The 18,858-nt window shown below is 36.7% G+C and overlaps 1 protein-coding gene across 1 annotated transcript; it reads right to left on the reverse strand.

The window, feature by feature from the left end:
• Nucleotides 1-10,706: 10,706 nt before the first annotated feature.
• nfil3-6 (nuclear factor, interleukin 3 regulated, member 6) lies at nucleotides 10,707-17,944 on the reverse strand. Its single transcript, XM_007241445.4, has 2 exons — nucleotides 17,636-17,944; nucleotides 10,707-15,580 (listed from the first exon to the last, which is right to left on the reverse strand). Exon 2 carries the CDS (start codon nucleotides 15,431-15,433, stop codon nucleotides 14,186-14,188), a length of 1,248 nt encoding a protein of 415 aa, XP_007241507.2. The 5' UTR covers nucleotides 15,434-15,580; nucleotides 17,636-17,944; the 3' UTR covers nucleotides 10,707-14,185.
• Nucleotides 17,945-18,858: the final 914 nt, after the last annotated feature.

Here is an 18,858-nt window from a genome sequence, read left to right on the forward strand (position 1 = left end):
ATCCCATATAACCCAGAAGATTAACCCTCAGACTCTATGAATCTGCACACTAAAGCATGGTAGCATCCCAGCTAATTTAACAGAAAACACACACACACACACACACACATATATATATATATATATATATATATATATATATATATATATATATATATATATATATATATATATATATATATATATTTATATGGAGTACTTTGTTTAACACTGTTTTTCTATTTCATACAACTTAACTTTTTTATTCTACTCACATTTCATTTTAATATATATATAATATATTAATATATATATATAAAGCGCCTCGCGCTTTAGTAGGTCAGTCGGTCAGAGCTGTAGCTTATTAGTGGCTGCTTTAAAGCTATAAACTACCATCATCAGCATGAAGCTATGGAATAATGTTAATATTATGTTTGAGTTTTTATTTTATTAATGTATTTTTTTTTACTGAATCCTGTTTTTAAGTAAAGTGCAATACAAGCACAAAATAGCATTCTTTATTCTTTCTTCACTAAAACTTAAACCTGTCACAGCAAAATAGCCAAAAACAAATCTATTGCAAAAAAAAAAAAAAATAGAAGGAATAATATTATGCATCTTTAAATAGAGCTGAACAACATATTAATCATTTATCATGGTTGTGGTTGGTGTGGCAAAGTGGATAACAACACCCCCACTAGTGAGCTACCACATTATGTGGATAACTCACTGTTGGTACTGCCCTACACCAATTCAAAGAGTCCTTGGGCAGACTCTTAGCTACACAACATTGACCCACCTCTGAAATAGAAATAACATTGTAAGTCACTTTGAATATGAGTGTCAGCTAAATGCCGTAAATGTAAATGTAAACATAAGATAAGACAATCCTTTATTGATCCCACGATGGGGAAATTTGCAATGTTACAGCAGCGCCGAGGAAAGGACAGAAAAATTATATATATATATATATATATATATATATATATATATATATATATATATATATATATATATATATATATATATATATATATATATATAATTACTAAAGAATATATAACTAAGTTTAGCTAAGATAAGGTCAGAAGAAATATGATTATGGTAGGTTGTGACCAGTATTATTGGTCTAACAGTGAATACAATGATAAATATAATGTATCGTAAAAATGTCTTTAAATATTAAAACACCAGCAGCTCTATCAGTGTGAGATTATGTACACCAAGACTGGTGGCTTTTATACTGTTTATACAAATATCAGAATTGTATTGTAATTTTTCGTAACATGTAATTTATCATAATGTATTTTAAAATATTTGAATAATTGAAATATGAGTTGTTTTTTTGGACCATGTTTAATATAGAAGCTACTTCTAAGGCTGAATTCAGGAAGCTGCATGCTATGCTTTATAAAACGCCTAATTTTGCTTTTAGATTAGGGTTTGTTTTGTGCTGGCATGATTTCGGCTTGCTTTGAAAACATATATAGTAATTTAAGAAACAATAGTGATATATGATAGCTCTGAATGGTAATGTGTATTACTAGTTTGACACACCTGTGAAAAATAAAAGATTCACCTTTTTAACAGTATCGCCCCGGCCCTAAAATGTACTATTCAAACTTTTGCCTACTTTCTGTTGATTTTTACTACTATACTAGTAAACTAAGTCTATTATACTAGTGCTAATATATATATATATATATATATATATATATATATATATATATATATATATATATATATATAGTTGTAATATATATATATATATATATAGTTGTACTATTCTTCATAATGGTATTTTTATTAATAGTATTGTTTTCGCGCTAAAATTTGAAAGTAGCGCCCCCAAAAAAAGGCATAGTTTACTTTTGAATTTTCAACCGCCACTATATGTATTTTTAAATCAGCCCGGTTTGGCGGGAAAACCGTGAACCTGGCAACTCTGAGCGAGGAAGTAGGGCGGGACTGGGCGCGCGGCCAGGAGCTTAGACGCAGGGCGAAGATTCACATAACACTGAGAAAGAGAGAGAGAGAGACAGAGACAGAGAGAGAGAGGGAACTGAAAATCTAGAAAACGAGCTTGAGGAGACATTTCTAGAAACAAGCCCTCAGCAGAAGATATAAAAAGAAAACGTTTAAACAAAAGGAAGAAAAGAGTAACAGAGTGGAAAGCGAGACACAGCGTTGTTTTAACATTATTGTTACTGATGATAAGATATGAAATGTGAACAATGAGTATATTTAAATTTTTATTTCTTTTATTTTTGCTAGTTAAGGCTTTTGCCATCCTGGTGAGGTCCCTGCACTGAGTGCTGTAGGTTTATTACCTACCAGTTTCATTCAAGGTTAACCAAGTCCAGCTGGAAAATGAAATCTGCATCTCAGTAAAAGTTGTCAGTAGCAGAGGGAAGCATGAAGTGCTGTAAGATTTTGTGAGAAAACAAAACTGCACTGACTTTAGACTTAATAATAAAACACAGTGGATCAACACCAGCAGATGACACATATCTCCAAACCATCACTGATCATCAGTAAATTTTACATTTCATTTGTAAATCAAGGAATCAGAGTCTGGAGAAAGAGTGAAGAGACACACAGTCCAAACTGCTTGAGGTCTAGTGTGAAGTTTCCACCAATCAGTGATGGTTTGGAGAGACATGTCTGTCATCTGCTGGTGTTGATCCACTGCGTTTTATTATCAAGTCTAAAGTCAGTGCAGTTTTGTTTTCCCTCAAAATCTTACAGCACTTCATGCTTCTTCCCTCTGCTACTGACAACTTTTATGAAGATGATGTGGATTTCATTTTCCAGCAGGACTTGGCACACTGCCCACACTGCCAAAAGTACTGATTGGTCTTATACAATATTCTAATTTTCTAAGACACTGATTTTGGGTTTTCATTGGCTGTAAGCCATAATCATCAATGATAAAATAAACAAATGCTTAAAAAAGGATCAGTCTGTGTGTAATACATCTATTTCTTAATAATCTTGGAAATAATAATTTTGGAAGACTTTTTATAGACAGGAGGGTGGTGGGTAATTTACCTTAAACACCAAGTTACACGTGGATGGAGAAACATATTTAGAACATTATATCATAATGTTTTCCACAGGGCGGAGCTGTTTCAGATAATTGAACATGCTGGAGCTTAATGTATCTGAAAAACCCACAATAAAGTAGTCAGCAGATCTGTCTGTCTGCTGTCTGTCTGGGGATGCTAATTTAGGAACAAGTGATATCCACAGGCTTTTCTATGGCAAATTACACCACATGTAGCAACAGGACCATTATTCCTCCTTCATTACTCCTTTGGGCAAAACTCTGGGTGATTAAATCTTTTGTAAATCTTCCCATGACGTGACTCAGGAGTGTCTGTCAGGAAAATGACTAATGATAAGTAACGTTCTGTTCCAGATTACAGGCAGTCCAGCGCCACGTCAGCTTCAGACTGATGGATTTACTTTAAAACTGACTGTACTGAGGTTATATATGCTGTCCAGATGAGTCCAGCGTTGCAGATTTTACAGTGCATGTAAGGAAGCAAATTGCATGTTTTGCTAATTAAATTAACTTATATATTTTATGATTTCTGCTCATATAAGACACAAGTTCTAGAAACATATATATTTTATAATATTAACTGAGCACAACGTGTTTTTAGCAGATGGCTTGGAAACCATGTAATCTGAATGATGCGAGTTTTAGTATTACCTGATATTGGGTGTCAGGGATGTGGATGTGATTTTAGTACCTTAATTGTCTGTTTGCATGGACAATTCTAGCCAGATGCTGCTGGTCACGATCATTAAAACCCACATAGTTGTTCTATGACATCCCCTCCCCTAAACACATTTTTCTAAAAGCCATAATGACTATAATGTTATATTAAAATGTTATATTAAAATGTTGATAATATAATTTTGCACTAGGCTCCTCCCTAGAGTTTTAGCTGCATATATACTTATTAAAAATGAATGTATTTTACATACAGAACAATGTAAATATATTAAAGTTAAACCATAGTTGGACTGGAGTTTATCTGGAGTTCTCTTGAGTCTCTGCACAGATCATCTTCATACTAGACTACATACGTCTGCTATGTTCTTGCTGGAGTGTGTTTGTGTGTGTGTGTGGGGGGGGGGGGGGGTCGTGTGCAGGTGTGACGGATCACAGTATGAACCAATAGGGAGTCAGAATGGTATATGTTTATACTTCTCTACATCCAATCACAATCAGATTCAATCTATCTGGATGGAGAGATTTATCTGGATAGGGGTTTTATTGAACGATGAGAAGCCGGAATGAAAGCGAGATGAAATGAAATAGGAGTAACAAGGCGACTTTTATTTAAGGAGTAGAAAGTTTAGATAATTGGGTGAAAATTCAAAAATAATTACTCTAGTAAAGTATAGATAAGCTACATTTTTGTTTAAGTAAGATAACTTGACACCTCTGGACTGCAAAGTTGTTGCAATATGACATCAGTATCAACATGACTATACAGGTTTTATATTTTCTGTCAGCTCTTATTCAAACATGCCCTTCACCTTTATACACACTTCTTGAATATTAAACCAACGGATGTGTTTTTGCCAACGTCTGATTTAATAAACCCTCATTAGGCATGTATAGTGAGAAAATGAAAGAAAGACATGAAAGGTTGAATGTCGCAGCAGCCTTCTACCAATACATGAGGTAACACTTCATGATCAATCGATAAACTGCTGTCCCATTACTTTTTTTTATCTAGGTTTTATTACAGTTTGTTTTAGAGCGTATCTGTCAATGAATGGTGTTCTTTCAAAATAATAATAATAATAATAATAATTAAACCTTCAGAATTGCACCCCATTTTTTTCTTGCTCTTTAAATTCAGTGTCCTCTTTGTTCATCTTTCATGTATTATTTAATAGATCTGGCCAAAAAATGATTTTCATTGATTTTAATTGATGATTAATTGTTTTAAAGTCCTTTTCTTTTGCAGGTGAATACCAGCCAGAATTATGCATAACAGCATTGTCCTTGAACCTGCCAGCTCTCTTCTTCTTCTTCTTGCCGCTCCTCCCTCATCTCCATCTTCTACTCGGGCACTCCCAACCCCCTCTTTCGCACCCCACCCGACCGCACCCAGATTCACTGGAGAGCAGTTCCCATGGCAACTGTAGCACTGCCTGCCTAGCAACAGGCGCAGCCTCCTGCCGAATAGCAGCGGGGCAGGGAGTGGGGGTTAGTGGGGGATAGTGGGGGTAGTGGGGCGAGGGGGGCACGAGGGGTGAAAAGGCTCAGGACTGCGGCGGCGTGTGCACTCGGAGGGGCTTCATTAAAACGAGCTCTTTTGGCTCATTTACTGCCCGGCACCAGACCCCAGGGGTCAGGAAATCTCTCCAATTGGAGGAGGCTAATAGATTTTGCCCGGTAGCTGGAAATAAGCGCGGGTCACGTGCATCAGACTAGGGCTCATATTAAGATGAGAACATTTTGGACCGCATGGGCTTTTCATATTCAGCCGCAGGAACACAGTAGCACACAGGGATTTTGATAATCACCCATGTGGGCCCATTGTGTTGCTGCGATATGAAAAGAATCGTAGATATGGAAAGGCATGTTCCGATGCTCTGATAAGAAGGGCCAGAGCATTCAGTCATTCACGTCTTTCTTTCATTTTCTCCTTATACATGACTAATGAGGGTTTATTAGATCAGACGTTGGCAAAAACACGTCTCTTAGTTTCATTTTCAAGAAGTGTGTTTAAAGGTGAAGAACAGGTTTGAGTAAGAGCTGATAGAAAATATAAAACCTGTATAGTCATGTTGATACTGATGTCATATTGCATCAATTTTGCAGTCCAGAGGTGTGAAGTTATCTTACTTAAGTAGAAATGTTGGTTATCTATACTTTACTGGAGTAGTTATTTTTAAATTTTCACACAATTATCTGAACTTTCTACTCCTTACATTTAAATAAAAATAGCCTCGTTACTCCTCTGAATTTCATTTAGGTTTTTTTTATTATTTCGGCTTCTTATCGTTCAATAAAACCCCTATCCAGATAAATCTGTCCTCCATCCAGATAGAGTGATGAGATCTGATTGTGATTGGATGTAGAGAAGTATAAACATATACCATTCCGACACCCTATTGGTTTATACTGTGATCCATCACACCTGCACACGTCCCCCCCCCCCCAACACCCTCAGAACAAGAACATAGCAGACGTATGTAGTCTAGTATGAAGATGATCCGTGCAGAGACTCAAGAGAACTACAGAAAAATTCCAGTCCAACTAAGCTTCTTTAATATATTTACTTTCTTCTGTATGTAAAATACATTCATTTTCAATTGGAATATACGCAGCTGAAACGCTAGGTAGCCTAGCTTTCTTTTAATATAACATATAACCAGCTAGCAGATGGGGGATAGCGGCACCTACTGTATTCACCCAGAGAGAGCATGAACAAATTTTTTTGCTCTCTCTCGGACTCTGGCTGCTGATGGAGAAGCAAAATTAATCATGATTTAAACTTGCAAAATTTCAGCACGTGAATATTATTTTAGTCTTGGTCTGCTGAACCACTTGGAGCTCAAGTGTCATCAGATTAATGCACAGCAGCAGTTAGTTTGTTGTTAGCATGATTTATTTAGCATTATTTTTACTTTTTAAAGCACTATAATTCAGAGGATCCAGTGACATTCAGTAAAAGTAGAATAAACATGTTGGCTTACCTAATTTTTCCTGTAAATGGGCTTAATATTCACTACAGTACAAATACCAAACTCTAAAACTCAAATCAAAACTTTTGTTGACAAACAATGAAAAAAAGGACAAAATTCTGACTTATTTACTGATTTATTTCTTTATGATTTATTGACCTCAAAAACCTTCAACCAGATGAAACATGAATTTCATTTAAGCACCGAGTGGTCCAGCGGTCTAAAGCGCTGCCGCTATAATCGGGAGATCGCTGGTTCAAATCCCAGTCATGCAGCTTGCCATCAGCTGCCGGAGCCCTGAGAGAGCACAATTGGCCTTGCTCTCTCTCTCTCTCTGGGTGGGTACAGTAGATGGCGCTTTTTCCCCCTAGGGTGATGTTGATCAGCACAAGGATGCATCTGTAAGCTGATGTATCAGAACCGAGTCGCTGCGCTTTCCTCCGAGTGTTAGCGCTGTGATGCTACTCGGCAATACTGCATCAGCAGCATGTGCTAGTCTTTACCCTCCTGGTGTTGGGGCATCACCAGTGGTGGGGGAGATACAAATATATAAATCAAAGAAACATTGGTTTAAAATATAATTATTTTGTTTACACACTCCATGGTTGTTTTGGTACCAATTTAAAATAAGACTCCTTTATAAAGGGTTTATACATAGTTTATAAAGGAGCTTATTAATGGTTCTAAATTTGTAAAGTTGTAAATACTTTAAAAACATTAATAAGCACTTACAAAGCATAAATAGGAAGAACAACAGCGACAATGACTTTTTTTTAAACATATTTATTTAAAAAATCTAGTCAGTTAATATGTTAATATGGTTTAATGAATAAAGTTATTAACAGAAATGTTAATAAGGACTTATGGAAATGACAAAGTAAGATAAGCATCTAATAAGATCTGAGGTTTAACAGTATAAACTAATGTGGAATCACTGTTTGGTACACGACTCCTTATAAGCTATTTATAAACCCTTTATAAAGGAGCCTTATTTTAAAGTGGCATGTAGTTTTTAGAAACAGTAATCAACACCTGTTTTGATCAGGCCTAAGAAGGGTAAGTATAAAAATGTAAAAATGTGTTTTATAAGAGGATTAATCCTAATATGTAATTGGATTTTTATATTGCATAAAGCTGATGTGCACAGCATGACACTAAACAAGAAAAATCGCATATGACGCAACCCGCATTACATCACTGTTCCAACAATAAGCCTTTTATCAAGGAGAAATCAAATAGATACAGCTCTGCTGCCCTCTTCTGGATGAGTAAATGACTGTGCAGAAATAAATGCCTTTTTTCTTATGTATTTGAGGAATTACTGTAAATGTATTTATTTATTCAGCTACACATACCTTCCAGATTTTTTTAAACTAGGACTAGATCTTTTTAACACAAGAATATTTAGTATTACAAAAAGTTAACAGCATGTATTGGACATAATACATACTGTGTGACACATATAACACATATATAATACATACAGTGCCCTTAAAAATATTAAAACAGGAAGGTCAATCTCATTATTTGTGCTGTAGACTGAAAACATTTGGGTTTGACATTAAAAGATGAATATGAGACAAAAAAAAATCAACATTTCAGCTTTTATTTTCAGGTATTAACATCTGGATCTGATACACAGGTCAGAAGATTCAGCACCTTCTGTCTGAACCCACCCATTTTTCTTATGAGCAAAAGTATTGGAACAGATTAACTTAAATCTGTAAATTAAAGTGAATGAATATTTAGTTGCAAATATTTCAAAGACAAACTGTTTCTGCTGTGCCTCCCCATGCAATATAAAGATCATATATACATTCATAATATACAGCTCTGGAACAAAATAAGAGAGCACTTAAAAAGGATGAGTTTCTTTGATTTTACCAAATTGAAAACCTCTAGAATATAATCAAGAGGAAGATGGATGATCACAAGCCATCAAACCAAACTGAACTGCTTGAATTTTTGCACCAGGAGTAAAGCAGCATAAAGTTATCCAAAAGCAGTGTGTAAGACTGGTGGAGAAGAAGAACATGATGCCAAGATGCATGAAAACTGTAATTAAAAACCAGGGTTATTTCACCAAATATTGATTTATGAACTCTATGAAAACTGTATGAATATGAACTTGTTTTCTTTGCATTATTTGAGGTCTTTATTATTTGAAATAAATGCTCTAAATGAGAATATTTTTATTTGGAATTTGGGAGAAATGTTGTCTGTAGTTTATAGAATAAAACAACAATGTTCATTTTACTCAAACATAAACCTATAAATAGCAAAATCAGAAAAACTGATTCAGAAACTGAAGCTGTATATGATATTCATCCAATTGTTGCCAATTCGTGTACAATTCTGTTCCAAAGTCTTTCTCATAGAACAGGAGAGCTTTGTAAAAAAGTATTTTTTTATGGGAAGCAGAATTAGAAATTAAAATTATGATAATAATAATAATAGTAATCGTAATAATAATAGTAATTAGAAGCTGTTGAGCACATGGAGTAACTGTCTGTGAGGAATGTATCACAGCCTTTAATTAATCAGACTATAAAATCAGACTATAAACTTTAACTGGAACTGGAGTTTTATACAGTATGAGCCCAGACCTGTCTGGACCACACGCTTCACCTGTACAGCAGAACTTCTCAGAAATAAAGAGTAATCTCCTCCTGTGGGTGCAGTAACAGGCGGTGTGATTGTGGGCAGGTGGAGGTGTGAGCTGTGTGGGTGGATGAAGGGGAAGGTGTGAACCCTGAGGCCTGGTTTCAAGCTCAGGTAGATACGGTAGATCTCCGTCACCCGTCAGGAGCATGTTTATACATCCCTGAAGATCAACCACAGCGTTACAGCTTATTAAATAGAAAAGGACATAAAGAGAGCCTAATGCTAATCTATGTCTATCAATAGTACATTTTATTTTATTTCAATATTTCTCTATACCTCAGATGTGTAAATTATATGCACAGTACCAGTCAAAAGTTTGTTTTTTCATTATTTTAAAACTTTCTGCATTGTAGATAAATACTAAAGTCATCCAAACTATGATGCAAAAAACAACCAGAATATGTTTTTTTTTTTGTTACATTCGTCAAAGTAGCACATCTCTGCTGGATTTTCTCAGTCAGCTTTATGAGGTAGAGTCACCTGGAATTCAGGCTTTCAGTTAACAGCTGTGCTGAACTCATCAAGAGTTAATTACTTGAATTTCTTGTCTCTTAATAAAGTGTTTGAGAGCATCAGTTAAAGTAAAGTAGTGAAGAGGTAGAGTTACAGGTATACAGTGAATAGTGAATATTTGAGTAATGTTCTAATCCAGATTATGAGAAGCAACAACTACTCAACTAAATAAAGAAAAGTAAAAATTTTAAAGTTTAAAAAATGAAGGTCAGTCAATTTGAGGGTCAATTTCAAGAACTTTGAAAGTAACTTCCTCAGGTGTAGTCACAAAAACGACAATAAAAAACATTTTGATGATGAAACTGGCACTCATCAGGTCCGCAAGAGTTCCCTCTGTTGTATAGGATTAGTTCATCAGAGTTTCCAGCCTCAGAAACCACAAGTTAACATCACCACAGATAAGAGGATCTAATACATTCTAATACATTTTCTAATATTTTTCCAATATATAAAGTAATATTTTCTCTTAAAAATTGTATTGCAATGAGAACAATTCAGTGTATATTAAAAAGGAATCATGTGATTTTATGGAAAAATGGTTAAATATTTATAAATGAGTAATATAAGAATTATCTTGTATTAATATCAAAAAATATAATTTGATAATTTGACGTATTTAATGTCACATACTGTTCATAACTTTTCATAAAGAAAACAGTCAAATATCTAAAGAATACCTAAAGAAGATTTTTTTCTTCTTTAATTTTCCTGATTATATATAATGTGCTTATATACATCCTGCTACCACGAGTCTTTTTCGTCCGAGTCAGCATCACTGCATCAGGTGCGACTGGCGTACTAGGGCTGCAGACAAATCCAAGAAATCCAGTATGTTTTGTCAAATGTCAAATATTTATTCACATATATAAAAATGCACACGCTGTACACACAGAAACATACACAAGGCAACACCAAAAAATTGAACACCAAAAATACAAATTACAGTGTTTTTCTTATTTGTTACACCATCTTTCTCTTTAACGAGCTTTACGAGAGGGAAAACAAAGCTCCAGTCTTTTCAGTGATGATGTGCAACAACACTAAACACAGTCCAACGATAATGATTTCAGCTGCAATAGAATTTAGTATTAAATCAGTGTTTTTTTTTTTTTTTAAGTGCTGCTTAGGCCAGGTTCACACAATACAGGTTCCAATTTTTCAGGTTTCATGTACTTTTGAAGCAAAAAAAAAAAAAAAAGAGATTTTGTAGAGTAGTCAGGTTTATTGTGTGTACCTCCTGGTGAAAGACCATGTAATTTATGACCCTAGTTTGAAGAGGATAGCGATCTGACGACTTTGAAAGGGATCGTTCACAATCTGGACAATTCTATTTTTTAAATGCTGCTTAGACCAGGTTTATACAATAAAGTTTTAGGATGGATTTTCCAATTTTCAAGTTCTAATGTACTTTTGAGGCTAAAAAGGTGATTTTGTAGAGTAGTCAGGCTCATCGTGTGTTCCTCCTGGTGAAAGACCATGTTATTTATGACCCTAGTTTGATGAGTATAGCAATCTGACGACTTCGAAAGAAGTCCTTTCCAACCTAAACACTTCCAATTTTTTAAAAGTGCTGCTTAGACCAGGTTTACACAATAAAATTTTGGGCCAGATTTTCAAATTTTCCAGTTCTCTTGTACTTTTGAGGCCAAAAATGGGATTTTGTAGAGTAGTCAGGCTCATTGTGTGTTCCTCCTGGAGCAATGACCCTAGTTTGAAGAGTACAGTGATCTGACAACTTCGAAAGAAGCCTTTCACAACCTAAACACTTCCAATTTTTTTAAAATGCTGATTAGACCAGGTTCACATAATAAAGTTTTAGGCTGGATTTTCCAATTTTCAAGTTCTCTTGTACTTTTGAGGCTAAAAATGTCATTTTGTAGAGCAATCACACTCACTGTGTGTTCCTCCTGGTGAAAGACCATGTAATTTATGACCCTTTCTGCAAACCACAATAACTAAAAGATTCACGATTATAAGACATCAGACTGTGAAGTTTGAAGAGTAGAGTGATCTGACGACTTCGAAAGAAGTCTTTTACAATCTGAACACTTCCAAATCTTGTACTTGTGTTCCAAATCATGTACTTTTGAGGCCAAATTTTAATTTGATTTTGTAGAGCGGTCAGGTTCATTGTGTGTACCTCCTGGTGAAAGACCATGCAAGTTATGACTCTAGTTTGAAGAGTATAGCAAACTGATGATTTAAAAAGAAGTCTTTCACAACCTGTACAATTCCATTTTTTTTTTTTTCAATGCCGCTTAGACCAGGTTTACACATACAATTTTAGGCATGACTTTCCAATTTTCCGGTTCTCATGTACTTTTCAAGCTAAAAAGGTCATTTTGTAGAGCAAACAGGCTGATCATCAGGCTTATTCATGACTCAACGACAACCTCAACGACTAAAGGATTCACGATTATAAGACCTCAGACTGTGATGATTGAAGAGTACAGTGATCTAATGACTTCGAAAGGAGTCTTTCACAACCTTAACACTTCCAAATCTTTTAAAGTGCTGCTTGAGCCAATGTTACACAAATAATTTTTAGGTCAGATTTTCCAATTTTCCAGTTTTTGGGTACTTTTGAGGAAAAAAAAAAGAGATTTTGTAGAGCATTCAGGCTCACAGTGTAATCCTCTTGGTGAAAGTCAATGCAATTCATGACTCTATCTGCAAACCTCAAAAACTAAAAGACGCACGATTATAAGATCTCAGACTGTGAAGATTGAAGAGTACAGTGATCTGACGACTCAGAAAGTCGTGTATTGTGAACCTGGCACCAGCAGCATTAGCAGCAGAGTTGCCACATAAAACAGGAATGGTGAGTTGAAAGATAAGATAGCATGAACATGATGGTGCACTTTGGTTTTGTAGACTCACTCACAATGAAACACCAGAAGCTCTGGCTCTCAGGAGGCCTAAGAGTATTTTTTCTCTCAGGTCAGTCACAGTGTTTATGGAGGAGGGTGTAGGTAGTAGGTGGGGAGTGAGGTTGTAAAGGTGTAGTTTGTGAGAGTATATACTGTAATAACAGAAGGGTGATAGAGGCTACAAAACGAGTGATATATGGTTTGTGAGGTTCAGTAGATTGTTAGTTAGGTCTGTCCTGTTTGCTCAGTATGCAGAGCTACACTCTTAAAAATAAAGGTACTGGAAATACTGGAAATGGCTCTAGAATTTGAAAGGGTTGTTAAAGAGGGTCCTGGAGATCTTCCAACCTGTAGAGTACCGATCCAAGCCTTCAAGAGACTGGGCGTTTTAAAAGAATGGGCAGGACTGGGCACCTCTAAATCCAATATGGCGTCTTTTCCACTGCAGGGACAAATGATTACTAACTAAGGTCACACTGTACTGTTCCTTTCCTGCATTGCTAAATCAGGTCCATGAAGCGTACAGCATCTCGAAATAATAATTATGCAACAGTTGCTGTCATCGAATTTGTCTGTTCTTGAATTCCTGTCCAGATTTTATGTTGTGGGTTTTAATTTTTGGTGTGAAACATAGCATACTAACTAAATGCAAATTGGAAAACTGTGAATTCTTTTGATTGTTTGATTTTTGTAAAGAAAAGTAAGCTCCAAGCCAACCTAAACAATGTGGCTAAAAGACCTTTAGTAGTATGTCCTCCATATTCCATAATATGGATGGTGTGGGGGGGGGCGGGGGGGGGAGCAACTGCCCCTCTGCTTGTGCTTCTATGCCCTGAAGTGCCATCAATATAGATATTCCATATTATATGATCGCTGCCAATTTATATACTGAAAATATAGAATATATAAGACTCTTTGACCAAATTTGACCAATTTTACGATCCCTACATCATTAAACCCTCTCAACAACTTATTATTTTCGCCCCTGCAGTGAAAACACCTCTATGACTGTCTACAATGAACGTGTTTTAAGGAGTCTCCAAATAAATCTACAGGTTCTACACCAAGAAAATCAAATAAAAAGGTCTAATACACCTTAAGGAACTGTTATTTTTAAGAGTGTAATAGCATTCGATCAATCATCCAATCAATATATCATATAACCCACCTCCTGCCTCCTGTCTACTTGCACATCTGACATCCAGTTATGACTAGGAAAATGAGAAATAAGGATTCTTATAAGAAATAAGATTTCTTCCACTGCTCACAGTCACAATCAGTCAGTGTTTCTTTTCTAGTAATAAGAGTCATTGTGTCTCTCTGTTGTGTTCCTAAACTTATGGCTAGATCTGTCAGGCTCAGATAAGCTTAGATAGATCAAGTTCCCTGTATTCAGTCTGTTACAAATGAGTTCTGTCTGTTCTGAGATCTCCGAAGGCTTCCTAGTTCATTTTGGAGAGCTGCTCAGAGAAGAGCTTCTTGAGTTGAGCCACCTCCACGCTGAGGGAGCTGAGCTGGGACTTGAGCATGCTGTTCTCGGCGTGGTATTGCCCGTCGCTGTGGTTCGCTGGTGGTGGTTGGCTGCTGCTGTAGTTGCCGGCAGCAGGGTTGCAGTGAGGGTGAGGCAGTGTCTTTCGGGGTTCGTCGCTCTCTTGCGGCCAGTATCTTCCGCCTTCACTTATGCTTGTGGTTGTGTTTAGTGGGTAATGGTTTCTGGGGGCATCTCGTCCACCGATAGGCTGCAGTTGACCTCGCTGGGGTTCATTTGGGGTCTCGTTGTCGCTGCCTCCTGGGCACTTGAAGCGTAACTTGTGTGGGAGGCTCTTCATGCCTTCAGGAATTTCCACATGCTCCGCTCGACCTGGTGCCATGGAAATGTGCCCTGTTGAGACTGGCATTACGAGGGAATCGGGGGAGTGATGGTAGTCGTAGCTTGTCAGCTCGTCGGCACTGTTCGGTGAAAGCTTGCCGTGGTCACTGAGTCTGTCTTCAAAGAACACAGGGCTTCCAACACTGGAACCTCCTGGTGTGGAGAAGCCTGAGTCTTCGGACATGCTGCCAGTGTCTCTGATGCCTCGTGCCCCCATGTGTGGTACAGTCTGCGCAGAATTGAGATGGGGCACCATCGGCACTGGAGTTGCAGGGTGATGAACATCTTCTCGAGGCAGGTAGTAATGTGGAGTGGCAGGTTGTGGTACGCAGGGAGCAGTGGTTAATGGAAGGATTGGCGTATTGGATGGGTCTTTAATGAGGCCGAAGCGAAACTTAAGTGCCAGCAGTTCCGCCCTCAGCCTGGCATTCTCTTCCAGAAGCCCGAGCACACGGTTCTCCAGCACCATGTCGTTGACTCGTCGCTTCTCACGGGATCGTTTGGCCGCTTCGTTGTTCTTCTTTCGCTTGTCCCAGTAGCCATCGTCCTTCTTGTCCTGAGGAATGAACTCACGCTTGCGCCGAAGGTTATTTCCATTCTCTGGCGGCTCTTTGTGCTTCAAGGCAGAGGTACGACCAAGCAATGAGCGCGCCAACAAGCTGCTTGAGGTCAGGATGGAGACAGCTTCATCGGTGAAGGACTTCGTATTGCTGGGGGTTGCGACGTCCAGACCCATCCCACCTGAGGCGACTGCAGGCTCCCCAGTCGGTAGGACCCCTGGGCTTTGTTCTCTCATTTCCTGAGACCCCTCGTCATACATCCTTGCAATTGAGGTTTTGAGCTGTGTACAGCTGTGCTACACAAGATGTTCTGTTCTTCTGTTCCTCTGTTCTTCCTTTGGGTTGGGTTAAATCAGGTCAGCTTCAGCTTGCTGTTGTTGTTGTCGTCAGTGGAACAACAGCCCAACCTGGTGGCAGAGAGGGGAATATCAGAGAGAAGAGAAAAGAGAGAAGCTTCAGTCATTACGTAAGATCCGTTACAACACTGTGTTATGTAACTCCAGTACATCCTTCCAGTAAGCCTGAGTACACTTTGTGCAACATGCCGTAATGTGGAGCGAAAAACCATTAGGGCAGAATTCCTATTATTTCTGCTAGCAGGTCAGCCAAGTTGAGCAGTGAGTGAGGCACGGGTTAGGAATTTCAATTTGAATGGCTTGGGTTTGGGGAAAAAGGGGCTTTATTTAATCTGTGCAGAGATTTCTTCTCGTTTTGGATTTAAACTAATACAATCAAATCATTGGACAATAATTAATAATAATAAAAAAGGCTTTTGATTTATAGTATGAGTATGTGACATTAGGCAACCTCACAACAGGTAAAAATAGACTTGTGTATATCTTTAAGGACGTTTGAACTTGACCTAGATACCAAGGACTGTTTACGTGAGCCTGAGTACCTTATCATCTGTGACCTACTGAATAGGTTTATGGGTGTTTTTCAAGAAATATAATAGCTGTTACACAACATAGACCCTTAAAAAAAAGCCAAAGTCCAACTGATATTTCACTCTGTGTATATTGACTTGTATTGACTCTGTTTTTTTAAAGGACTATTTCTATCATTATTACTATAAACATCCTCTTAATTAAAGCTGTGATGATATTATGTTAGTTATTTCATATTATGTTCTACTAATAAACAATCAGTCAATAATAACAGTTTATACTTGAATTCATACTTACATCTGTTATATTTGGTAGCAGCATACCTGGTCATGCACTGTAGCTACTAGTACATGCTAGTATGCTAAGCTGCTGTACTGCTTAATTGCACTCTTCACTTTGTTTATATGGTATGATATATACTATACCTTACCATACTGATCTATTCCCTTAACACAAACAGCAATATAATCAGCCAATTTTTATAATCACTAACCTATATATTATCTACAGTTTATTTATAGTATAGTAAGAAAAATAACCAACTTTATCTGTTGTTTATTGTGCTTAATATTGTCTAATTGTCTAAGCACCCTGTGTTTTGTTTATTGCATTTGCATTATAGCTCTAGCCAAATAGTTTCTTTGTACAGTACAAATCAGTATACATTTAAAGATAGTTATGGCTACAAAATATGTAAATATATAGTTTCACCTTCATTACTTCAATGTGGACATAAGCGATAAACACTGCACATTGCATTGATGGAAATGTAAGAAAGTCATGTAAGGTCAATTATTAATAATTAAAAGTATATTTTTTATTTGTACATGATGCAAAAGCAAATTTAGCTTTGTTCTCATTTACTATCTGTTTCTGAGCAATATCTTTAATTTTTCTCCAATCTCAAAAGGGGTGAATTATTTAAGTTTTGGGTGACATTCTGTGAAAATTCCTGAAGTAAAAAAATATTTTATTGTTAAAGTTTTTTTTTTTATATATCGTAGTCCTACTGACAATATCATATAGCTTAAACATAAACTTTTCTTACATTTTTTTGATTATTTTATTTAAACAATAGATAGATAGATAGATAGATAGATAGATAGATAGATAGATAGATAGATAGATAGATAGATAGATAGATAGATAGATAGATAGATAGATAGATAGATAGATTTATATGCTGTTAAATTCGTTCCGGTTTAACATTGCCTGGGTGTAGTTTTACGGTGCGCTTCGGTACGGGATGCGCGCGGAGTGTAGGCTATTCCACTCATTCATGAATCGCTACAAATAGCGCTGCGCTGTGGGACAAAATCCTACGTAAATTTATGCGTAAAACCTAAGGGGCGATTTTTTTTTTCTTTTACTTTTAACAGCGGCGTTTTTACAGTTGTACCAAAACGCGCAGGCTATTTTTAAAAATAATGTAATGCTTGAGTTTATTATTATTATTTATTAGGTTAATTCTACAGGCATACATTGCACATATGTATAACAGATATATAAGTAGATACAACAGTAGATTAAACAGCGCTATAAACCCAAAATATAAATAAAAATAAAATACATTACCTTTTTTGAAAAAGATTTAGAGATTCCAGTCCAAAATCGCCTGAGTGAAGTCCTCTCGATATAAACCGGGTCAAGCCGAAATTCTGATTTTAATAGTTTATATTAAATTATCTGCCAGCTCTAGGCGCGTTAATGGAAGATGTTCCGGATCATTGATCTGTTACCGGCTGTTATCTCCGTTATCTCTCGCGCTGCCTCCGTACATCACTCGTGTGTGCTCGGTTCTGAGCGCGAGACTCCTATTTGTAGCTTCTCTCCGGTGAGGTTCAGGCGAGGACTCGCGCTCGCCTTGTCTGAACTGCGCGGCCGCGTGTGGGAGCCGCTGATAGAGCCGCGCGCCAGACATTTCTATTTCTACCCGTTTTGGTGCAAGCCCCGCCTTCTGTGCCCTGATTGGCTAGTGGTTTACATTTCTGGGCATTATTCTGAGTGTATTGGCTGGCTTTGGCTTTATAGTTATTATTTACATTTTAATACATACCACAAAAGGTTGTTGCTTTTACACACTTCACAAAAATCACTTTGAACATCTCAATTATTGCCTAGCCATATACAGCTCCGGAAAAAAAGTAATTTTGGAGGCCACTTCAGAATTATTGTGTAGTAGTTCAGCAGTGCTGTTTTACTTAAAGTTCACCTGTCAAATCTATAAATGTTTTCTTCATTTGCTATAAAGATTATTATATACATAGTATATGCAAAACCAGTCAAAGTTTATTCATTTTTTAAAAATCTTCTACGTTGTAGATTAATATTAAACACATCTTGGCTGGGTTTTCTCAGTCAGCTTTATGAGTCAGTTATCAGCTGTGCTGAACTCGTCAAGAGTTAATTACTTAAATTTCTTGTCTCTTAATGTGTTTGAGAGCATTAGTTGTGAAGTGGTAGAGTTGGTATACAGTGAATAGCTCATATTTGAGTAATGTTCTAATCCACATTATGATAAGCAAGAACTACTCAACTAAGTAAAGAAAAAAGATGATCAAAAACGTTATGATGATAAAAGTGGCTCTCATCAGGACTGCTACAGGAAAGAAAGAGCAAGAGTTTCCTCTGGATAAGTTAATCAGAGTTACCAGCCTCAGAAACCGCAAATGAACAGCTCCCATGATAAGAGCACCTAAATGCTTCACAGAGTATTTTTTTGTTAGTTTAACACTTTTAAGTTACTACGCGATTCCTTGTGTGTTCTTTCATAGTTTGAAACTATAAAAAATAAAAAC

This window comes from Astyanax mexicanus, chromosome 19 (assembly GCF_023375975.1).
Source record: "Astyanax mexicanus isolate ESR-SI-001 chromosome 19, AstMex3_surface, whole genome shotgun sequence".
Classification (NCBI taxonomy): Eukaryota; Metazoa; Chordata; class Actinopteri; order Characiformes; family Acestrorhamphidae; genus Astyanax; species Astyanax mexicanus.

Excerpts from the sequence above, each read along its gene's own strand:
- nfil3-6 (XM_007241445.4), bottom strand. The coding sequence starts at position 15,433 with ATGTATGACGAGGGGTCTCAGGAAATGAGAGAACAAAGCCCAGGGGTC.